General features: G+C 39.7%; 1 protein-coding gene across 2 annotated transcripts in view; it reads left to right on the forward strand.

The window, feature by feature from the left end:
- Window positions 1-25,496, forward strand: part of UNC13C (unc-13 homolog C) — a 408,349-nt gene that overhangs the window by 96,042 nt on the left and 286,811 nt on the right. For both annotated transcript variants that reach the window (XM_044979553.1, XM_044979552.1), the window contains 2 exons: window positions 10,061-10,132; window positions 18,180-18,399. In XM_044979553.1, the coding sequence (XP_044835488.1) occupies window positions 10,061-10,132; window positions 18,180-18,399 (292 nt within the window). The remainder of the gene's footprint in view (window positions 1-10,060; window positions 10,133-18,179; window positions 18,400-25,496) is intronic.

The raw sequence follows: 25,496 nt of genomic DNA on the forward strand, positions 1-25,496 counted from the left end.
AGTATTCAAGATGACCTCTGATGAGGAAAAGGTCACATTCTGATGTTTGTGCTGCAAAAACAGATGGCAAGAGAGAATGTATTTTATTACAGTGGTTCCAAGTAGTGATGCTTTAGTTAAAGCTGAGTTGCCATTTCTGACCCCGCTTTCTGGTTTAATATCATAGCCTTGTCAAATGCTTCAAGATCAGGCATCACTTTTTTTTTTTTTTTTAAAGAAAAATCGTAGGAACGGGTTAAGTAATTTTGGGTGCCAGTTTGTTTTCTTTCAGATGCTTTTCCCCTGTGCTATATATATTCTTTTTTGCAAAGAATATAATTCAGATCTCCAAAGAAGTACATAAATTACCTTTTAATAGTTCAAAGAGAAGCTGTTTTGAAATGAGTTAGCTATTAAATGATGAAAACTAGCGTGTGGAGAACCTACTTTTTGTCACTTTCCCCTCGGCATGAGTGCCCTGAAGAAACCTTTAAATTACCTAATAAAATATGGTACTGATTGCTGAACAGCTACTCACATTTTTCTAGCTTTGAATTTTCTCTTTTCGGTTTTAATAATCTAAAGCTTTATCCACATGGCAAGCCAGATGTATTTTATTTTCTGACAATAATTGCAGCTTTCCAAGCTGTTTTGGAGCTACCACCACACACAAACCATGTTATTACATAATATTCTTGTTTATATGTACTTTAAACTTCAGATGGACCAAATCCTCCTTTATTATATTGGGACATATGTTAAGAGTGATATGAATATTATGGAAAATTAATAGTAAAGTCATATAGTAAGGTAGTATGATGGTTGCCTATCTTCTCTCCTTGGTTTGTGATATTTTTGGGGAGTAGTATTTCTGTGTATTATTTTTTACTACATATAGGACCAAATCATGAAGATTTTACCTGAGGCTTCTCTCTCAAACTGGAAATTCCATGGCAGAATCAAATGTGGAAATGTTCACATACAGATTTTAATTGAATCCCATGTTAAATTGAGGAACACATTAATATTTGACAATAGCTGAGAATAATGAACAAACTAGGGAAATGCAACCTAGATGGAGTTACTATAAGACGGGTGCATAAATGGTTGGAAAACCATTCCCAGAGAGTAGTTATCAGTGGTTCACAGTCATGCCGGAAGGACTTAATGAGCGGGGTACCACAGGGATCAGTTCTGGGTCAGTTTTGTTCAATATCTTTATCAGTGATTTAGATAATAGCATAGAGAATACACTTACAAAGTTTGCGGATGATACCAAGTTGGGAGGGGTTGCAAGTGTTTTGGAGGATAGGAGTATAATTCAGAATGATCTGGACAAACTGGAGAAATGGTTTGAAGTAAATAGGATGAAATTCAATAAGGACAAATCCAAAGGACTCCATTTAGGAAGGAGCAATCAGTTGCACACATACAAAATGGGAAATGACTGCCTAGGAAGGTGTACAGCAGAAAGGGACCTGGGGATCATAGTGGACCACAAGCTAAATAAGAGTCAACAGTGTAACGCTGTTGCAAAAAAAGCAACCATCATTCTAAGATGTATCTGCAGGAGTGTTGTAAGTAAGACATGAGAAGTAATTCTTCTGCTCTACTCTGTGCTGATTAGACCTCAACTGGTGTATTGTGTCCAGTTCTGGGCACCACATTTCAGGAAAGATGTGGACAAATTGGAGAAAGTCCAGAGAAGAGCAACAAAAATGATTAAAGGTCTAGAAAACATGACCTATGAAGAAAGATTGAAAAAAATGGTTTTGTTTATTCTGGAAAAGAGAAGAATGAGAAGGGATATGATAACAGTTTTCAAGTACATAACACATTTGTGACAAGGAGGAGGGAGAAGAATTGTTCTTAACCTCTGAGGATAGGACAAGAAACAATGGGCTTAAATAGCAGTGCAGCAAGGGAGGTTTAGGTTGGACATTAGGAAAAACTTCCTAACTGTCAAGGTGATTAAGCACTGGAACAAATTGCCTAGGGAAGTTGTGAAATCTCCATCATTGGAGATTTTTAAGAGCAGGTTAGACAAACACTTTCATGATGGTCTAGATAATACTTAGTCCTGCCATGAGTGCAGAAGACTGGACTAGATAACCGCTCGAGGTTCCCTCCAGTCCTACGATTCTATGAACGTTGGCTAATAGGGGCACTTACTAAGTTGTTGCAAATTGAGTTCAGAAAGAAAGGAGCTGGTGTTAATACCATATTTGAAAGCATGACATACATTAAAGTTGATGAGGGAAGTAGCTTGGCCAAAATCACTTGCAACTTAAATGGTCAAGTAAGTAGAACATCAGGTATAAGTAATTTGGTCAGAGCCAATGCGATGAAACTCACACTGATTTGACATTCCATTGGGTCTGAGAAGCAAGTGTACTTTATATATTCAGAGTGGGAGGGGTAATATAGCAGGAAAAGTAATTAGCCGGAAGGTGTCAGATAAAACATGCTTCTCTACTTTAACATTGACTCACAGCATGCCCAGCACTTTCATGGCCAAATTAAACCCTGGCATGAGAGGATACAATTCCCATTTGCTTTCTTCCCCATCCATTATACCTGAGTTGAATTTGGCCCAGCAGAATGCTGAATTAATGCAAATTACACCCACTGAGCCAGTTATTTTAACTACTGGGAGGGAGACTTCAGAGCATCTATCACAGTGGGGAGAGGCTATGCCATCTGGAAAAGGAAGGAAGCAGAGGACCTGACAGCTAGGAAGAAAGGGTGGGAGGAATGAGATTGCTTCCAGGGACTTTTTTTAACTGATGAGGGAAAGCTTGGATCCATGGGGGAGGAAAAATCAATCTCTCTCTCTCTCTTTCTCTCATGAGTATGTGTACATGTGGGTTTAAACACCAATCTACAATGTTGTGAATCTTTTTCTTGTTCCTTGCTTAATTATGGCAAGGCCTGTCTACTAAGCACCTTCAAATCTTCTGGTATTCCATCTTGCCTTGTCTTTAGGTGAATGCTTCAGAACCTTTGCTAAGGACCTTCCCACTACCCTTGTTATTAATTTCACATTTCTGTAATATTATTCCTTTGGGCCTAGTGCACTGTCAACTTTTAATATTTTTAATTGCCTAATTATCTGCTCTGTTGCAATGGCAAAGCCTCTGAACATCTCACATTGCTCTCCGAGAAAATATATCTAAGTTCTTTGAATGTTGCCTTCCACTTATAGTGGCAATATTGAAGATAAAACTCCATGTAGGCCTCAGTCACTGCCATTTTCTCCTGCCCCTCAAGGCCACAGCTGTCCTGTTGTAGGCATACTTGCTTTTTATGTATTTCAATAACTTCCCAGTGATCACAGATAATTATTTTAATTCCATTTACTCTTGTTACCTTTTTTGTTAAATACTTGCACTCTATTATTTTTAGTCCCTGCCCCAAACAGTTTACAATCTGCGGCTTCAGTCCTGCTAATAATATCATCTGCTTATGTGTGAGGCCTCATTGACTTCAATGGAGCTCCACATTGGCACTCCAGGACACCCATATGCCATCAGTTGCAGAACTGAGGTCTAAACAGACAAAAGATGGATGGAAAGGGATGCACCGTGCAAGCAGAGTGATGACTGGCAAACCTCATTTAAGTTCCATGGTTTTGTTATGTTTTCTTTGTATGGGGTGGGCATTTATTTTAGATTTATTTACATACCTATATAAAATGTAAAATGGGTCAGGTGTGAGGTGAAGAGGAAAGGCAGGAGGGATTAATTAATAAGAAACACTTAAAACGAGATTGCAGACATTGTGAGGGAGGGGACATAGAAGAGAAAAGAAGCAGGAGGAAAGGGTAGGGAGAAATATGGAGGGCAGCGAGATTGTGATTGACAACAAAAGATTTGTGAGGGGGAAACACAGCCAATCAATAGAGGGGAAAGAATATCTGTACCAATTGAAGGAGAGGGAGTCTGAGGTATCACCACTGTCCAGAGGCTGCTAGAATAAGTTACTGCTGGCATCTTCCTGGCTAGAGGATGGGTGGGGAGGAGGTACGATTGCAAAGGTCCAGCAGGCAGTGGGGAAATGGGGGTCCTGACTGCGCTTCATCTCTCTTCTTCACCAGCCCATGTGTTCCAGGAGGTTGAAAGTGTCTTTAAAGTTCACTGCTGTCTTAGCTGTCCAGCAGACCTCTTTCCTTTATGTCATCACGACAGGCAGCTTTAGTCACTCCCATGACTTTTCACTGAACATTTTAATTGTAGTTTAATTCTAATCCCAATATGCTTCTGATCACTACTTTTCAGAGTTTCTGCTACTGTAACATCTTGTATAATTGTTTTCATTATTTAAGACCCAAGACCAAATTCAGAGATGATGTATAAGTTGCTCTTTAGTCACGGGGTGGGGATGGCGGGGAATGTGCAAGTGAGTGTAAGACTAGGTTGTTGTAACTTACATACAAAGGAGCTGAGAGAAGGTATAAAAAAAGCACAAGTTAAAATAGATGGTGTCCTGCTTTAACTAATATGTCCATACACCTTCCTTTTAGTTGCTTTTTCTTCTATACCCTTCTCTCTCAGAATTTAGCATGCAAATAACTCCCGCATAGATTCCTCTACCCTGAGTGGACCAAATTCATAGATGATGATGGTAAGATGCAAGTTGGTATTTGGATGTGAGCGTATGAGAATCTGGTGATCTAACTTACATACCATGGGTGCTAGACAAAAGGTGTATATTAGACCCACTTATTTGGATGTGCCTCTTAAATTTGGCTTCAGGTCTGATATCAACTATGTTAGCTGATGCACATATTGAGATCAAACCAATTTTTCATTGCCGCCTCCTAGTTTTTCCTTTCCATGGATAGGCTGTTAAAATTTCTCAGTATGACAACTCTTGGCCATTTCATGCTTTTAAAACATTTTTTCTATCAGCGTACATCCTAACAGTTGTTGATGATGTATAGTATACTCTTTTCTTTCCTACTTTTCTTATATCCAGGCCATTGCCAAATCCTGCTGTGTCTTTCTCCACAGCATTTCCAATATTTATCCCTTCCTTTCCATTCCTTCTGCCAAGATGATAGTCCATGCTCTGGTAATTTCTTGTCTTGGCCTATTCCTCACTTCTTGATTTCAGCACTGGTCCCTTCCCGCCCTGCCCCTCCCCACCCCCACCGCCCTTTATTCCCTGTCTACTCACTTGCAGAGCTCTCTGTAACTCTCTCTCTCTGACCCCATCTTCTCCATCCCCCCTCTACATTCCACACATGCTTTTTCTCCTGAATATACCCTTTGTCTCCTTTGGCCAGTCCATAATTCCTGTTGCTCTGTATGTTGGATCAGTATCCTGGTTCACAGAGGCCATACTCCTTTCATGGAGCAAGTCTAATAACTTCTAGAGGAAAACTAGATTTTTTTTCAACCTCCTACCCCCACTGATGCTCCCACTGCTCGCTCCTCTTCTTATGAAGTTCTTCCCATTTGCTCCACCTCTTCTTGAGGCTCCAGTTGCTAAAAAAAGAAAAACATACTTCATTGCTGCTTCTTTCATATCTGGCCACATGGTTCCCACCTCCTAGGTCTGGCTAGGACTCTTGCTGCCTCCTTTCAAAAAATCTAAAAGGCCACCGGCTCCATGAATCGTTCCATCTTCAAGGTCTCTACACTGTTCTATAATTGTTCTCTATTGTAGGATATTAATTAATTTCTGTGTCTTTAACAGTATGTCTACATCACAAAGAAAGACCCACAGTAGTGAGTCTCATGGCCCGGGTCAGCTGATTTGGGCTTCCAATGCAGGGCTAAAAATAGCAGTGTAGACGTTGGGCTCAGGCTGGAGCCCAGGTTCTGAAACCTGGCAAAGAGCCTGGGCTCCAGCCCAAGCCTGAACGTCTACACTGCTACTTTTAGCCCTATAGGACGAGCCCCGTGAGCCCAAGTCAGTTGACCCAGGCTCTGAGACTTGTTACCACAGGGTTTGTCTTGATGTGCAGACACATCCTGAGACTGTAAGTTCTTCATAGCAGGGCTGTCTACTTGTTGGAATGTTCCTTTAGTACAGCACGGCATATTCTGACAGTGCTACAGAAATAAAAATAATCCTTATAATAACTTTGCTCACTGAAATCTCGCTAAGCTCTGTCTGTAAGGACTCTTCACTTTTGCTCCTTTCTCACAAATCCCTCTTGATCAGGACATGCAGGAAAACGAGGAGAGACACAGGAATGGTTTAAACGGCAGACTATTATTAACTTAACATTGGGGAAGGGCACTCTCTCTGCCCTGGCTCCCTCCTACCAAGCATCTAAGTGGGTCACAGAGTCATAGAGCTAAAGGGACCACTAGGTCTGTGGTCTCCCAGTTTGTCACAGGCCATCTACTCTACTCACCACCCACACACTAAACCCAACAACTGAAATCAGACAAAAATATTACAGCCCACAGAAGACTAGACTATTATGTGCCACAGGCAGAGAATAGGAAGGACAGAAGTGAACAAATTCTCAAGGCCCCTGCAATGTCAGCAAATGGATTAAGTCAGATACACCCAAATAATCCTGGCAAATGATCCATACATGGCAGAGGGAGGTGAAAAAATGCCCAGGTCACTACCAATCTGACCTGGGGGGAAGTTCCTTCCCATCCCCATATCAGTTAGACCCTGAGCACTTGAGCAAGAACCAGCCAGCCAAGCTCTCAGTGCCACCTCAGAGGGCTCTCTCTCCCTGTCCAGTGTCTCATTTCCAGCCATGGCCATCTCTGGTGCTTCAGAGGAAGGAGACAAAACTCCCTCAGAATACTTGGGGCCGAGAGGTGAATTCCTTCCTGACCCCTGTAGTTGGCTGGCTGCAGCCCTAAAATGTGCTTTCAGGAACATAAGACATAAACCAGAAGTGAGCCCTGGGGCTATTGACCCTGCTCCCATCATACACTTGTACTTATACATTTGTCCAGCTCTTTCATAAAACAAATTAAGTTTTTTGACCCCAACAACTGTTCCAGAACCTCACCCCTCCGATGGTTGGAAACCTAATTTTCAGAACAGAGTTACAGGTTTCTACTATATAACCCATATATCTGTTACCCCTGCAAGGGGAAAAAGCGTGCCAAAGAGGAACCTCAGTCTGCAAAGGCTTCAAGTCTCCCCTTTTCCCATAGATCCAAGGTCCATCAGCAAAATGCCATGTCTCTTCTGGGAGCTGGCCCTTTGGGCCTTTTATGCACACTGGCCACTAGGGGTGCCAGCGATTAATTTGGTTTCACCCCTACCCCCATTATGACTTTAGGCACTGTTCTGAGCAAGAGATAATAGGTAAGCTGTGCAACTCCCGGAGCAGGCCCGGGAGAGTTTGTGCCTCACCGATACCCCATTGAAGCAAATTCCCTCCTTGCTTCCCTTTTTTCTCTAGAAGGCTAGTAGTTTGCTGCTGGTCTACACTGATAGCAAATAACACCACTCCCTGTACTGGCTCATCTGCACTGGCTGGTGCATTGTTGCAGGTCAAGGTAAACATTCCATCCGCTCCCTGCCCCACATGCTCACACCTGAGGTTCTTACTCTCCCTACATTCCTGCACTAATGCACAATCCAAGTCACTGTCTAACCTAAAATGAGTAGCACCATATATAGTAAAATGAAAAGCAGTGCCTTGTTTTGTAACCAGAAGAGACTTAAAGGTTAGAGGTCACAATTGTGAAGGGAACTTGCTGCAAGCAACTTAGCGTAACTGACCACTCTCCGGGCTTTAAAAAAAGAAATCCTGCAAACAAACCAACAAAATGCATGTATTTAGCCTGCTAATTCCTGTCTGAGTCCTTTATACTCTAGAGCTCCACTGGCCACCACTGGAGGTTGTTGCCCACCCACACAAATTTTGGCTACTCTTTGTCTCCTCTCATTTGTCAGCCCCACAGTATGCAGCATTGTCACAGCAAGTTTGAAAAGCAAAACCTGGGAGATATTTCAATTGTCCTTATCATAAACATTCTATTTTATCAGCCTCACCAGCGCACACATTTTCAATGTGCCCTATTTATAGAAATAAAAGAGAGAGATGGCAACAGACAGGCAGACAGAATGATTTAGTTATTAATGACTGGCTAAGAAAATTAATGCTGAATGAATCTCACAGGCTAGGTAAATTGCTGAGAGTTTAAGAAAAAAAAAAGATTGCTTGGTTCATCTATTAACTGTAATAAGATAGTGATGAAGCAAATCAAATATTTCCATGCCAAGTTCTTTTTCTTACACCATAATTAGTTGCACAAGATTAATATTTTTATATCTCTCTGAAGTTTATTATTATCAAGGGAAACTTGTTGAAAATTGGATGGCTAGAGCAGCAGGAGAAAGTAAACATTTAAAAAGTTAAAATGAACAGTCTTAATGTATCTAAGTACAAAAATCCATTTCAAATGATCTCCAAGTTCAAAATTAAACTGGAAAGAATCTCAAGTTTTCACTCCTGCCCAAACTTCATGGGCCAACTTCTCAGCTGGTATAAATCGGCATGGTTGTGGTCCAATATGTGGTCACCAAACAGATAGTGTAGTAGGCACAATGGTTTAAATTAAGGATCTCAGAAGGAAAAATATTACTGGAATTTCTGCAAAAATGAATTCTAGAGACCTAGCAGGCAGCTACGTGAATGTCCCAATCAGGGCAATAGACTTGAGGGTCTGTGAGCGTCTAACTGCTCATCCTTAACACCACTAGCCCACAAGAGAAGAGATGCATGACAAGGCAGAGGCTTGGTAAGAGAAGCGTAGTGATAGAAGCATTCAGACACTCCTGGAATGATTTACTTTGACTGGGAAGGGAATGTTTTAGCTCAGCCTCCGAGGTAACAATATTTTACAATGATGCAATGGTATTACTGCTGGGATTTTGTGTAGTGGAATAAATCCTGTCTATTCCCCCAAGAATGAAAGGGGCCTTCTGGCTCTAGAACTGATGCAGTTCTACTACACAGTGATGCTGGCAGTATTCGTGGAGGCTGTATGTGGTGCCTAATACCACACAAGGCTTATTTCCATGGTTAATTGTTGAGGACCCATTTTAGGTGATCACAACAGCAACAAAGAATGTACCCAGGCATTGGGATAGCATATCGCCACCTTATTTTTTGTATAAAAGAATTTTTTTTACCTGCTTTTGCATGTGCCAATTTGGAGCTGATGGGTAGAAATAAGCCATATCAGCAATCAGCAAGGTCTTAAGTGCAAATCTTTACCGGCTCATTATTGCCAGGTGCTGAGCACCCTTAATGCCCATTTTAGCCGTTGGAATGCACTCATGGAAGTGCTCAGTGTTATGCAGAATGGATCCCTACCGTAACTCCAGATGAGTTACCATAAATCAAAACAAACAACACCCGACACTCTCCCCACCTGGATTTCATTCCAGTCTTCAGAATCCAGCACCCATTCTTATAGCCTCTATTCTGAACGGCTGGGCAAAGAGAGAGGAAGACGGGAGATAGAGTTAATCCTTTCCTAGCTGAAGAGCATTTTCACTCTACCCTTACCCTTGCTGAATGCTGAGTGAATATTGTTAGCTTCTTTGATAAAGACTTATTTTCTTTTTCTGTAGTAAAGTTTTCTGCAGCTTCTTTTAGGGCGGGGAAATATTACACACACACACACACGTTAAAAAGGGTCAGTGACTTAAAAAAAGAATGATTCAGGCTGGCAGCTTGAATTCTAAGCCCACTGCAAAACAATCTCCAAATTGCTGCAGACCTTGTCCTGCTACCACATTAGGGCAGGATGCCTATCCTTGTATCACATGAATTTGCTTGGCAAAGCGGAAAAGTAGTGATGGCCTGTGGGTTAAAAAAACCTAGCCGTAAAATCCTGAATAACAGGTTTTATATTAGGAATAGCAGTTCAGCTAGGCACTGCCAATAGAAACGATGATGATGGAAAGTGTGTAACATTAAAAGTTCTGTGCAGTAAAAATAACAGAAATTTATTCATCATTTTGTTACAATTTTGCTTAAACTCACATAGAATAATATTATCAACCTCTCTTTTTTCCATTAAATTCTATAGTTAGTATTGCAAGTGTATTTGTTAACTTTCTTTGTGTCCAATTTAAACAGACACTTGCTGCCCGAAAGTCTGGTATATCCCTGGCCATGGTTATCCGGACTTCCATAAACAATGAAGAAATGGTAAGTGCTTTTCAGTGGAAGTTGTGTTCATTTAAATAATGAAGAAACTTTGATAGAGCTATTTGAACATCTATTATTAATGTTATGCAAAAGATGATGATGTTGACAATTTTGTTTTGTCTTGACTGGGCATTTTTATAGTATTGCTGTTTATTTATTTATATATTTTCTGGTAGCATCAAGATGCTCTTCCCAATACAAGTGCCCTGTGTTGCTAGGTGCTTTACAAACATATAGAAAGACATGGTCCCAACAGCAAATTTTACAGTCTAAGAAAATAACAGCCAGCAAATCTCGGAAGTAAGGGACATCTAAATGTACTGTTTGTCTCACACAAACCCAGGGCTTTTTGTCTTCATTAGTGCAAAATAAATAAGAAATGCTAAATCAGGCTCTTAGGATTGTATATTTATGTTAAAATAATAAATGACCTGTTATCTTAATCTTCCTAATATGTAGTTTGCTCTAATAATATATTTGGTTCCTAATATATTGGTCTAAGCATCTGGTATGGAAAACCTGGATTTCTTGAACAATTGGTTCAAACCTCTTTAGAAGTCATTCAGCCCTTTGTCATTCCAGGATAGAATAATCTGATTTCTGTGCCATTTACTATGTGGGGACTTCCAGATAAGACAATTTTAAAAAAAACAAGGTCCTGTCTGACATGACAGGACAATATTGATCTTTTATTCTTTTTCATAAGAGCAGAGATTGATTCTACTCTTCTAAATTTTCCCTTCCCCCTCTGCTATGCAACCTGGCTAGTTAAGCAGCCTGGCTAGATCTTACAGGATAAAGGTGTTACATAAATGTAAGAGATTATTATCCCTAAGAGTGTTTTGTTTTGTCTGTCTTTCTGAATCATTCCAGTCTGTCATTTAACCAGTATGTGTATTTTTGCAGATTTAGAGCAGTGCGGGGGGAAAGCCTGGGTTGATTTAATTTGGTCTGTTGTGACTCTCACTTGAAATGGGTCATGAGAGACATTTTTATTTTATAAAACATTTATTTTATGTGCATTCTGTTTATGGGAAACTGTCATTTTAAAGATGTTTAACAGTGCTGTGCAGAGGAAAAGTGCCTATTGCCTTTCACTCCTGTTACACTTTGTTGTGTCATAGTTTACCTATTAGATTAGATTGCAGGGACCATGTGTAATTTTTCACTACTGATAGGCACCGAGCAGCCTTTTGGCTACTATAAACATAACCACCAATAATAATGAGTGCAGTGGTATATGGTGGACTAGAATGATTATTTCCCACATAAATTTACAGTGACAATCTTTTGAAGACAATCACATTCAGATAATCTGGCCATAACCATTTCCCACCAGTATTTTGCAAAAGAGGGTTGTTTTACTCAAGAACACAATAGATGTCATTCTCTCCATGGAGATTTGAAGAGTGATGCAAGTAATTTTACCTGGCTAAACCTAGCATGATTAAACAAAAGCACTAATTTGAAGGATAAAGGCCATTCATGTGTCTCCCCGCAGTTACCAGGCCAAACACATTTTTCTATGATTTATTCTCCTTTGAGAAAATGAAACACATTGCATTTTCTTATAATGCAGTTAGGCTCCACAATGGACATGCTGCAGGTAGAAAAGTGGAGAGGCTGCTAGTGGGCTACATCTTGATACTGAAGGCCTTCAAAGGAGGCCCTGTAATTTGACTGGAGATGGTGTGGTGCCATTGGTAATCACAAAGAAATAAGCTGGTAGTACTCAAAAAATAGAATGATGAAGTGGAAAACAACTAGTGTTTAAAATTATCCTTTTCAATAAAAGCAGCAGTTACCTTGTACTGCAGTCTCAAAATAGCAACAAAGGTTGATAGGGCAAAAGCAAAGATGGAATCGTAAAAAAAAAAAGGCACAGAAAAATATAATTTATATAGACCAAAATACATCACACAGCTAGTACAAAGTACACATCTTTTTCTGTTATTTATTTCATATGACTATGAAAATAGCTGGCCACGTTTACAAAATTTAAAAGCAATCCATATGTATTACTAACAGATGCCCACGAAAAGACAATTTCTAATCATTACCCACTCCTGTGACAATCAATATCCATTCAGCCACTGACTCAAATCAGCAAAAAAAAGGGATGGGGGAGGGGGAGAGGCAGGCAGATTCAACAAATTCATTTGCACAGCTTTTTGTTTTGTTTTGTTTTTGAAGCGACCAGACTCTCCCTCTAGAGAACTGTAAGAGGAAGCAAGTTCTAGAGCTGACATATTTATTGTTGACAAATGCACAGTAATGCAGACTGGAAGGACTAATTTTAACCACACCATTCGATTCTGAATTAACTGTAACAACTCAGGGGAAGAAAGTGGGGGTCCTTTCAGACAGCTCAATGAAAATGTCTGCTCCATATGTGTCGGCAGTCGGAAAAGTTAATACACTGTTAGGATGCATAAAGAATAGGATGGAAAATAATACTGCATGTATTATAAGGCTGTTATATGGCTTGAGCTCGATAACTGTTTTCAGTTCAAGTCAGCCCATATCAAACAATGTGTTCCAGAAATAGAAGTCTGAAAACAGATGACAAACATGATTACAAGCATAGGAAGATATCGACATGATGAGAGAATGAAAAGATTGTCTGATAGTTTTAGAAAGGAGAGGAAAAAAGGGAACCTGTTATATGACAGTTATATAAAGAATGGTATACAGAAGGCAAACTGGGCACATATGGGGGACATACAATAAAACCGAAAGGCAACAAATGTAAAATTTGATAAAAGGATATACTTTTCTACCCAATGTATAAGTAAGCAGTGGAACTCACTGCCACAAGGTATCATTGAGACCGAATGCTTAGTAGGATTGAAACAAGGAACAGACATTTACATGAATAGTGGGAACATCCAATTATAGACAGACTGAAAGTTAATGGATGTGTAAACCCTCAATCTTTAGTGAACGAGACATCCATTAGTTGACAGGAGTTAGGAAAAAGCTTTCCTTATGGGCAGGTTATCCCCTTATAGGGTGTTTTACAACTACTTCTGAGGTGTCTGGTACTGACCACTGTTCGAGGCAGGATACTGGGGTGGCTGGACAACTGGTTTGATCTAGAAAATTCCGATGTTCGACTTTCAGCTGATGATTTCCACCCAGAATAAATTGCCACCTACCTTCCATAAATTAAACTCTGAGGATAGACTGTGTATAAGGATTGGTGCCCCATGCACGTGCTACTGTGGGATATGATACGTAGTCAATACGTGTAGTCTAAAGCCCTGATTCAGCAGAGCACTTAAGCATGTGCTTAATGTTGTTGATGTCACTGAGACTTAATTGTGTGCTTCAAGTTAAAGCATAAATTTAACTGCTTTGCTGAATCAGAGCCATAGCACTGTAGGTTTGTGGTATGTCACTGGTGCTCAAAATACTGCTAATTGGAAGCAAAATTATTTGTTTTTGTCCTTTTCTTAAAAGGAACGGAAAGTTCAAAAAGCATATGACATAATGCTTGAGTGAAATTATCTCAAATTGTCTAAGGAGAAGAAGTGGATAATTTTTTCAGTATTGGAGGATTTTGCTGTGCATTAACAGTGCCTAGATATTGCTGTAATTGGAGCGCTATAAATATACATAATAGATCAGGACATAATACTATTACGAATGAAAGCATTCTGAGGATCAGATAATAAGATATATAAAATTATCCTTTTGCTACATGTTAAATAGCACAGAATCCATTTAATTCTTGTTATTATTCAGCAAGAGACTGTTCTTACCAAACATATATACACAAATATCATTTGTAATATAGGGCTGTAAAGCAATTAAAATATTTATGATTAAAAAAATTAATTGTGATTAATCACACTATTAATCACGTTGTGGAACAATAATAGAATACCATTCATTTAAATATTTTTGGATGTTTTCTACATTTTCAAATAAACAAGAGGTGAACAGCATTATCTCCCATAAATGTAAACAAACTTGTTTGTCTGAGCGATTGGCTGAACAAGAAGTAGGACTGAGTGGACTTGTAGGCTGTAAAGTTTTACATTGTTTTATTTTTGAGTGCAGCTATTTTTTGTACATAATTCTACATTTGTAAGTTGCATTTTCATGATAAAGAGATAGCACTACAGTACTTGTATGAGGTGAATTGAAAAATACTATTTCTTTTGTTTATCACTTTCACAATGCAAATATTTGGAATACAAAAAAATATAAAGTGAGCTATGGATACTTTGTATTATGTGTTGTAATTGAAATCAATATATTTCAAAAAGGAGAAAAACATCCAAAAATATTGAATACATTTCAATTGGTATTCTATTGTTTAGCAGTGCAATTAAAACAGCAATTAATCACGATTAATTTTTTTAATCGTGATTAATTTTTTTAATCACGTGAGTTAACTGTGATTAATTGACAGCCCTAGTAATATTATACTGTCCTTTAATACATATGAGTAAATATTTTATTTCAAAGGCACAACTTGTAAACCAGTTATTCAGACAAAACATATTTTTATCTTCAAGTTTCCCATAATAGCCTGGTGCTAAATAATAAAAAAATGAAACATGGATTATTTGGCTTCTGTGCTATTTACCGCAAAGCAAAAGGATTATGTAAAATGTGTTCTTTTAAGAACTACTACAATTTATTTTGATTTCTTTACACAATGTAATGATCCAAATCTTACAAATGAAATATACCCTGTGAAAATCAATGGAATTGAATAGGGTGAAAGACACAGCAGGATTTGCACTGACATGATTAATCAGATCATATGTATTATAGCAATAAGTCTGCAAAGGTATCTTCGAAGACACGGTCTTTTCTGTGAACTGTGATTAATCAACATCCTGTATAAATTCAGTTGGAGATGTTTTTGAGGTTTTCTTTTTAACCTCTGTACCTGGTAAGATGTGAAGGGGGCATTCTGGGAATTGGAAAAGGGGAAGGAATGGAACAGGTTGTGCTTTAGAGATCATGGCTAGCAGAGGAGCTCCTAGTTGTTATCTATCTGCCGGTGCAAGTTAGAGAAGCTTTAAAAGAATTACCAGCTGAGAGAAGACCCGACCCAGGCAGCTCCTGGTATGGGAGGTGTAGAAAAATTATGTAGAGCCACTTCCATAGTCTCAGCTAATCAGCACCATTTATTATTACTGATATTTCTATCATGGTAACAATTCAAGATCCACTTACAGGGACTAGAGCCTCATCCTATTTGGCGATGTACAAACAACTATCACAAAAACAGTCCTGGATCCAGAAAACTTTCAGTCAAGACTTTAGACAATATGTGGCAGGAAAGAAGGGGAGGGAAGAGGAGGCCAAAGTTATAGTAGAGACGGGTGTGATGGCATAAATTATTCAAAACAACAGTCTCACTGGCCACAGCTGCTTGCCTGCCCAACCAATACCAGACACCAGTGACTCGTAGCCATCGCATAGGTTTTAAAGGGAGATAGGTGATCCCTTTTCAAATGGGGATGGGGATTTTGTCCAAGCATAACGGAGGAAACACAAAGGTGTTTATGTGAAAAAGCAGGCAATCAAGGCTGGTTTCATTGGCAGAGTGAAGGCGGGGGCTTAACATCACAATGAAAAATTAGATTTTTGAAAGGCAGAGTAAGGCTCTATGTTGGAGAGCATTAATAAGGATGATGAGAAGTTTGCACATGGTGCATTGGAGAGCAGGGAACAAACAGGAAGACATGAAGAGAGGGCAAGGGGGCTTCTTGCAGTTTTTCTGACATAGCTCATTATTCTGCTCAAGCAATTAGGTGTTTGTTTTATTAATTAACCTCGCCGCCATAGCTGCTATAAATCGGGACAGCTACCTTGATGTCAGTGAAGCTAGGCTGATTAATGCCAGCTGAGGAGCTGACCCAAAGAATTTAATACAGAATTATATCCCTGCTGTAAGATTCACCAGGGGGGTGAGACTTCATCAGCCATAATCACAAGTGTGTGTGTGTGTGTGTGTGTGTGTGTGTGTGTGTAAATACAGAGAGAGAGAACATATGCCTAAGCTTATAAGTCATGACTATTAACTGCCCCCAGCTGGTGATGGTTTTTCTGTTGCAGTAGAGAGCCATCATGTGATGGCACTGATTGTGTAGCAGTGATACTAGGTGAGCAGTCTAGATATGTGCTCCAGAAAATGTGGGACTGTTTATTATTGTCAAAATATTCCAAGTGTTATGGGGAAAATATATATCCAGCCACAAACAAAAATATCTTCCCTTCTTGCCTCATTCAAAATGTTAATACCCCTCACTTACAGAGTACACTTATCAGAGCGCAGATGGCAGTAAGTAGCATTAAAGATGTGAAATCATCGACAAAAACTTAAATTCATGTGGTAAAATGAAAAAAGCTTCAGTTCCAATCCTCTTGATCTCTTCTTTGAGCCACATTTAATACATAGGTTTAATATTAAAATGGCTATTTCCCATTCCTTCCAGACATAGATTCCTATCTTGTCTCACTTCCATACCCTCAACACACACACTCTCTCTCGCTCACTTTCTCTCGCTCTGTATTTTTCATAAGCAAACCAGCAAGATAACTTGGTGCCTCATTTGCCTGTGTTTACCAAGTCTTCGAAATATCCAGCTTCCCTCCGTGCTGTCTCTGAGATGACTGTTCCTCCTTCACAATAGATTTATTTCACTTATTCAGAAGCAGACAAGACTATAATTCTTAATATGATGCTGTCAGCCATCTGCGGTTAATCAGAGAAACAAAGTTGGGGCCTAATCCTGTACGGTGCTGAACATCACCTGAGAGCTGCTGAATTGCCTCTACTTCCACTGAAATCAGTGGGGCCTTGGGAGCACTCAGTACCTGGCAGAGCAGATGTTAACACACAAAGCTAAGGGCTAGTCTACACTTACCAGCCGGGTCGACGCGGTGAGTTCGACTTCTCGGAGTTCGAACTCTCGCATCTAATCTGGACGTGATAGTTCGAACTCCGGAAGTGCCGCGGTCGACTCCGGTACTCCACCACTGCAAACGGCGGTGGCGGAGTCGACCTTGGAGCCGCGGACTTCAATTCCGCGGCGTCTGGACAGGTGAGTAGTTCGAACTAGGGTACTTCGAATTCAGCTACGCTATTCACGTAGCTGAATTTGCGTACCCTAGTTCGACCCCGCTTCTTAGTGTGGACCAGCCCTTAGTAAACTTAATAGTAGAGGATGTTTTATATGGAAACATATAGGGTTTTATGCCCTTGTTTTATATGCAAACCTACAGGGGCTAGTTTGTCAGTGTTCAACTGGCTTTTGGCACTAATGAGCTGCAATTCAGCTTGTTTGCAGTGCTAATTAGTGTATAGTTGATAACTTTTGTCCAGAGGTGGTCACGAGCAGCAAAATTTGGATCCTGATCCAAAGCTGCCCAAGATCTGAGTGTTCAGTTCTGGGGTTTGATTTGGATTCACTCCCACTTCTGAGAAAAAGAGAGTCTTGACTCATAAAGGGAAAGTATTAGATTCAGTACTGTGGGAAAACCGCCAAAAATGGAACTCATGAAAGTTGCTCACTTCAAGCCTGTGGGGAGACAATACAGAAATGAGATTTAAGAGAAGGCACTTTCTACATAATAGAGATACATTCCATGCAGTGTATATAGTCAGACAGGTTCTTGTAGGAAGAATATAAATATTCAGGAGCCCTATATTTAAGGTAATTGCTTAAAATGAATCTGCAAATATCATGCTAATGAATTTTTGCGTTTTTGCTCTAAAGATGAAAAAATGAATTATACTGGACTCTGTGTTGAAAATATAATTGACTGATCGAATACATCTTAATGCTTCTGTTGATGTAATCGGTTAAACTAGGTCATCCAGGCAACCTGCTCTTCAAAGTACAACGTGACATGAGTAAATGAGTATTTTGCTGAGGACTATGTAATTTAATTTATAATCTGATATTTTGTAAAGTTGTGATGTTCATAAAATACATTTTAACTGTAGTTCACTCATGTGGAAGAACATTGAAATCTAAGATGCCTTTTATCGATTTTTCCCCCCCATTCCACCCAACAGAAAATGCATGTTTTCAAAAAGACATTGCAGGCTTTAATCTATCCAATGTCATCAACCACTCCTCATAACTTCGAAGTGTGGACGGCTACAACTCCCACATACTGTTACGAATGCGAAGGTCTCCTTTGGGGCATAGCCAGGCAAGGCATGAGATGCACTGAATGTGGTGTCAAATGTCACGAGAAGTGCCAAGACCTCCTAAATGCTGACTGTTTGCAGAGTGAGTATTTGGTGACAGCTGATTTTTTACAATGCTTCATGCCTTTTGACATACTATATATTCTAGCAGACACCCGCTGAAGTGAAGGGCCAGATCCTCAGTTGGTGAAGTCAGTGGAACTATGCTGATTTACACCAGCTGAGGATCTGGCCAGCCATCAAGAAGCACCTGTTGTTAGTTTGGTTTGGTCATTTGAATAATTTAGTCAATTGCTTCTGCTGATCTTCTGCCGTTCAGTTACAAATAATGTCTTATGACACCGATATATGTTCACTTTCTTTTTCAAACAATCTCACCAAAAGCAATTGAAATTGTGTGACATAATGCCCTGTTCATTTTGTTTCATTCAAAATCAAAAAAACGTCAGAACAAAGATAAAAATGAAAATGCCGCTGCTAGTGATTACAGTCACAGTAATGTACTCTCTGCAATCACACTCCCTCATTAAAATTCTCCCTAAGTAGCCACGGTGAAAATATGTTCATCATAGTCATTGGGATTAAAAATTGGGGAACTGAGCCACAAGTCCACCCTTTAGGCTTAATCAATTTTCACCTTTATCAATACAATTTCAGACAGAATTATTGTCACTTACAGTGTCTGGAGGTACATTTATGCCAGACAGATAATAACAGACAAGACAGATTTGGTAAATGGTCCCCTGTTACTACATTCGGGGACAGGAGCAAGTTTTTCCATCTTCCATGATAGTCAACACCCTCTTTGACCCCTAGATCTGGTCCTTCCATCCCATTCTTCAGTTTCTGGTCTGGTTTCTCCAGTTAAGGGCCCATGTTCACTTAGGCCTTTTCTACTTTTCTACATTGCTACATTACAGATTACTTCATCTTTATCTAATTGGCTTTTAGCGCATTAACCCGTACATTACATGTGCGCAAGCTTCAGTAACCCAACTTCTGCATTTTTCCTGATGGCTTTGCAGTTTCTGGGTCATGGTTTTGTGTCACCCTGCCCTGGCTTTTCCCAGAAAAGGGAGGGGGGTATTTATCATTACATGTTTGTGTATCTTTTACTTACATCTTTCAGCATGACATGTTACCTTTGTTCTGTCAGCAATAACATTTTAAGAAGATTAGCAATGCTATGTAAAAGAAGAACTGGGAAAACCACACTTACGCCAGAAAGGACTTGGCCTAAGTGTTACCTCATCTGTGCTCATTTACTATACATAATTACAAATTATTGAAAATATAGCTATCAAAGCTCTTAATCTTACCATTAACAATTTTTCATTTTATACTTCAATGCTATAAATCAGTATATGTTATTCAGTGCTACCCTTAATCTATTAGAAAGGAGGTGGAAAATATGATTCTTTAATGTCAACATTTCTTATATATTTCTTTCATTCAAAGTCCTGTTTTATTTGTGAATCACTACTAAAAAACTTCATTAGAAATTTGCGTGAATGCATTTTGGGGGATATCTCAATTTTAGGGCCTTTATATTTTGTTGCTTTCAATTGTACCCCAACAGTAATAAATAAATATGAATGTACCAGCTGTAAAAATGATGAAGTTCTCCCATTGAGAAATCTGCTGTTTGGAGTGGTTGTAATAAAGGAATCTTAATGAATACATGTGGCCTGATACAATAACCATTATGTACCAGTTAGGTGCATTTTCCATAATATGTATCTGCAAAAGTACAGAGTGCAATTAAAATTGCAAACCTCTTTGAAATAGTGGTTAACTCTCTGCCGCAGTGTCTCAGGGGAAAGAACCCAAAAAAGAAGCAGAAAAAACAAAATAATGCAGTAAAAAGTATCTCTTCAAAAGAGCATATTTACGGAGAAAATATTAGACAGGCTGATAGTGCACAAGTACTTTTCAGCCCCCTTTCCCTTTTTTCTATTATTTGGCTTTGTTGCCTCTATTAATTACAAAATGTTTATCGTCATAGCAACTCCTGCAACAAATACATTAATTTTTGAAGCAAATATTTATTTATAATGATCTATTTATGGAAATAACTGCTTTCTTGACTTTGAAATCTAATGGTTTCGGTACTGTTTTTCCCCTCTAAAATAAGGCAAAAGCGTGTTATCAGCAGTATTTAAGAGATAAGGAAGTGCTGCATACAATTTCTTCCTTTTCCCCCTCAATCCACTCAAGCTCTTAGTAATTTACCTTATTTTACTGGGATGAAACTCATTAATAACACAAAGGGATATTTCATTGGCATTTAAAACTCAACATTCTTATTACAATCCTCCTTGCAGATTCTGGTTTTGGTAACTCCCAGTCCTGTGTTTGAGATTGGGATGAATCAAAGGCCTCCCACTAATACACTCTTACCACATTGGATTCCTGCCATCAGGAATACTAAAAATTAATTTGGATAATCCCCTGCCAAGTGATAAGCCATCTTCAGATAGCTGATAGAAAAGCTGCTCAGCCGTATCTGGTAGATGCACTCCATATTTACAAACATAGTAGGGGACTATATCTTATGCCTCTGGGCCTAGTGACTAACCTTCCTTCATCCCCAGAGTGAACTTTGCTACCCTCTTTTGTCCCCTTTATGGCCCAATTGACTTTGGCCACCCTGAGCATCCCTCCCAAAAACTAACTTGGGAACATTTTTAGATCATACTAAATTTGGTAGTGTTTTATACCCACTGTGCATTCTGTGCAATGCAAGGCAGTAGGGAATCAGGACCTGCCACCTTTGTGACTTGTCAATTCTGGGCTGGTATATGTTATAGCAGCCCTAGGGTTGCTCTGTCTTATGCATAGCCATCACATCCTTGAGGGACCATTATAGCAGCTAGGTATAGCCAGAGTATATTGATGTTCCAGCCACACCCTCTCTCTCCTAGCCATACTCTCTATGCCATCGGTTATGATGCTGGATGGCATAGAGCCGTTCTCCAGCTTTACGACACCCAAGGATTCCCACTACGCAGGGGGAATTGCCAGCTGACCAGATGCACAGACTCAAAGGGGCCATAGCACTATGGAGAATTTGCAAATCAAACAGTGCCTAACCTTGGTTCCTTATTATGTTTGAAACTGAGCTAGTAGCAACCTTGTTTTCCACCTGTATTGCTAGTATACTTTAATTAAACAGTATGAAAAGAAGGTTGGTTGGTTTGTGCTGAAAGTCATGTTATAAACTATGAATGGTGTGGACTAGGGTTGCTGCTGGCCTGGTTTCAAATTTCAGCCATGTTTAATGTAAACAGGATGCTAACAAATAAGTCTTTTAACAAGTGTGCAGAACTTCTGTTTCCTGGGCAGTACATGCCCTGAGTAAGAGGAATGTCTACTCTTTAATATATAGCAAGTGTCAGATCCTGTCTACTCTCATTTGACCAATTGATATATTTGATTCCAGCAACATTTTAAGACTCCATCTAAAAATAATTCATTGTGTATTAGACCATTGATCTCTTTCCAGTTCTGTGTAGTGATTTGGTGTAGTAGGTCTATTGGGAATCACTTGGCTTATACTGCTTTGGTTTTCAAGCATAAAAATGAAATAAAGTTTCTGTCAGGTTGTCATGCTGCTGGCAACAGAATATGTGCAAGTAATTTGTCGAGTAACTGCTTATCACCCTCAATGCAAGAACCAAGCAACAGTGAGCTGCCATACTTAAAATTTTAATTGCCTCTTTTTCCATTTTTATTAGAATTGGATCCAGATCGCACCCTCCCAAAGAAAAGCCAAAAGGCCAGCAATAGGCAAACTCCACAAAGTGCCCGTCATGGAATTTTCCCTAGATTGTTCTATCAGGGGCATGGGGTTCACCTCCTGATAGAATGGGCAGGGGTACTAGAACCAGAACTTGCAGATCTTGGGAGATCCGTATGGATCTCGGCAGGTCTAATAGAAGCCTGTCCCATCTGCATCTGCCTCAGAGACTCTTGTATCACTGAGTTTGGAGCCCTGCTGCCAGGGCTTTTCACACCTACCGCTAGAATCCCCACCCTCTTCTGTGGCACTGAAAGGACTGCACAAAAAGAGCAGTGGGAACAATATATGTCTCCTACAAATACTATGCATGGATCTTGGACCTTGGGTAGAATCGTATTCCTGGTCCAGGAGGAAGGGATGTCACTGCTGGATGGCTGTACCCTTTTTTTGGCATTGGAAGGGGGAACTCTTCTACATGCAGATCTAGGAAGGCAGGGACAACATGATTTCATTGTTTAGAAGCATTTTTAGCTTATATAAGAAAAACATATCATTGCAGAGTAAAAGGTTCACTCCTTTATCTGAGAGAATGCATATTCAGAACATTTCAGTTTAACATTAATTGAAGTGAAATGATGGCCGATCACTCGTTACTGAGTATGATCATCTTCCATGGAAGTTATGGGCCCTCAGGTAGCTAACAAGGCGAATCCTTGAACCACAAGTTCTATTACAATGAGGGTAGGAGGCTGTTGACCATGACTGGGGACCAGTCTCTCCTTCCTCCTGCACCTCTTGTCCTCTTCTGCTTGTCGGCGAGCAAATTCAAAATGCAGGAGACCATCACGTAGGAGTTCACTCCATTTTAAGTGATCCTGGGCAACTGTCTCCCACATATCAATGTCAATATTACATTTTTTTAGGTTGTCCTTCAGCAAGTCCTCATAATGCTTCTGTTGTCCACACACGTTACTGTACCCTTCTTTCAGCTGAGAGAACAGGACTTGTTTTGGGAAGCGATGGTCTGGCATCCAGACAATGTGACCAGTCCAGTGGAATTGCTGACGGATGATCATTGCCTCAATACTGGTAGTATTTGCCTCTTCCAGAACACTAATAATGGTGTGTCTGTCTTCCCATTTGATCTTCAGAATCTTATGAAGGCAGCGTTGATGGTGCCTCTCAAGGACTTTCAAGTGGTGTCTATAGGTTGTCCATACAACAGTGTTGGGAGAATAACGGCTTGATAAACAAGAAGCTTGGTGTCTGTTTGAATGTTGTGATCTTCAAAGACCCTGTGCCGTAAATGAGAAAAAGCTACACTGGCACAGCTCAGGTGATGTTGAATTTCTGCATAAATATCTGCCTTGGATGAAAGATGACTTCCAAGGTAGAGGAAATGATCAACATTCTTCTTTGCCACTCCATTGGTTTTGATAGATGGGGCATGTAATACCTCATTTGGAGAGAGCTGAGAGAGCACTTTAGTCTTCTTGATATTAAGAGTGAGACATGCGTAAGCATCGGCAAACACATTCAAGATGGTTTGAAGATCTTTCTCAGAGTGAGCAAAGATTGCATTGTCATCAGCATACTGAAGTTCCACAATAGATGTTGTGGAAATCTTACTCTTGGCTTTCAGCCTGCTAAGCCTGAACAGCTTTCCATTCATTCTGTAAGTGATTTCAATGCCATCTGTAAACTTCCCAGCAATTAGGTAAAGAATGACCGCAATAAAAACCGCAAACATGTTTGGAGCAATGATACAGCTCGGTTTGACTCCTGTTTATACTTTGAAAGGTTCACTCTGGGAACCAGTGCTGCTCAGAACAGTCACTTTCATGTTATCATGAAGCAATTTTAGGACATTGATGTATTTATCAGGACTTCCATCTTAGAAAGTACAGTCCAGAGGGCACAACGATTCACGGAGTCAAAGGCTTTAGTTAGATCAATAAAAGCCATGTACAGTGGTCGGTTTTGCTCCCAACACTTTTCTTGCAGCTGCCGTGCTGTGAAAATCATATCCGCAGTTCCACAACATGGTCAGAAACCACTCTGTGACTCTGGTAAAATTTCTTCTGAGGGGGCAGAAGGTGGGTTGCAAGGATCTGCACCAGAACTTTGCCTGCAGTGGCTAGGAGGGAGATACAATAATTTCCACAATCCACTTTATCCCCTTTCTTGAACAGAGTGACAATCAAGGCATCCCTCATTTCACTGAGTATCTCCTCCTTTATCCAGATTTTAAGGATAAGCAGGTAAAACTGCTGAATTAGCTCTGGTCCACCGTTTTTGAAAATTTCAGCGGGGATCCCCTTTAGACGTTCTGTCTTGTTGTTCTTCATCTGCATGGTAGTATTGTGCATCTCATACAAATTGGGAGGGTCTCTGAGCTCGTCCCTAAATGGTCATTGAGGGATTTGCTCAAGAACTTCATCTACAACCATAGAATTACAGTTAAGGAGATCTTCAAAATGATGGCTTCATTGTCCTTCAGAAGTGTGGTTCCGTCCTTAGAGCGAAGAGGATTCATACCATGACAAATTGGCCCATAAACAGCCTTGGTGGCACTAAAGAAACCACACGTATTGTGGATATCTGCGAGATGTTGGAGTTCTTGCGCTTTCTCAGTCCACCATTTGTTCTTAAGTTCTCTGGTTTTACGTTGTACTTCTGCCCTCGCCTTGGCATGGGCTTCTCTCTTTATATTACAATTTATGTCATTCTGCCAAGCACGAAATGCCATTCACAGAGACTTTTCCTTGAGAAGCTACTTAAGGACTAAACAAATTTGCTGTCACTGTGCATGGTAGGAAATTGCAGTCAATTAGGCTATTTGTGTGCTTGAAGTTAAGCATATGTTTAAATGCTTTTTCTGTATCATGGTCTGAGTTATTAGTATCTTGCAGTATTGAGCCCTGTGTATGTGTGTGCGCGAGGGTGGAGGGGTTCCTACTTAAACTTTCTTACACCCAGCTGCTGGTGGTTTTACCTAGTACGTTCCTCTATTGAAGTGCCTCTGTGCATACACCCTCTAGATTCCTTTAGACTCAGTTCTGCTATTTTACTCATTTATCAACTTGCACCACTTCAGACCTCACCCCTGCATCTGGATTGTTACCTGTAGTTGTTAGTGGGCCAAATACATCCCTAGTGTGGATCCACTGAAATCGAATCCTTTGTTTCTCAGTTTAATAATTGTTTACATTTGAAATTAATTTCAATTTAAAGGTTCAAAAATAATTTTTGGCTTGACTTTTAGGCATAATTGCTCTATAACAAATGTTAACACCACAACTACATATGCACAAACATTTGGTAGACTTGTTTTTAACATTTATACATGGTACAAACTTCTAGAATTAGACTGTAGATATAATAATAGTCAGGATTTGTTTTTTTACATAGACTGTCAATCTGTCTATCTGTCCTTT

This window comes from Mauremys mutica, chromosome 11 (genome assembly GCF_020497125.1).
Source record: "Mauremys mutica isolate MM-2020 ecotype Southern chromosome 11, ASM2049712v1, whole genome shotgun sequence".
Taxonomy (NCBI): Eukaryota; Metazoa; Chordata; order Testudines; family Geoemydidae; genus Mauremys; species Mauremys mutica.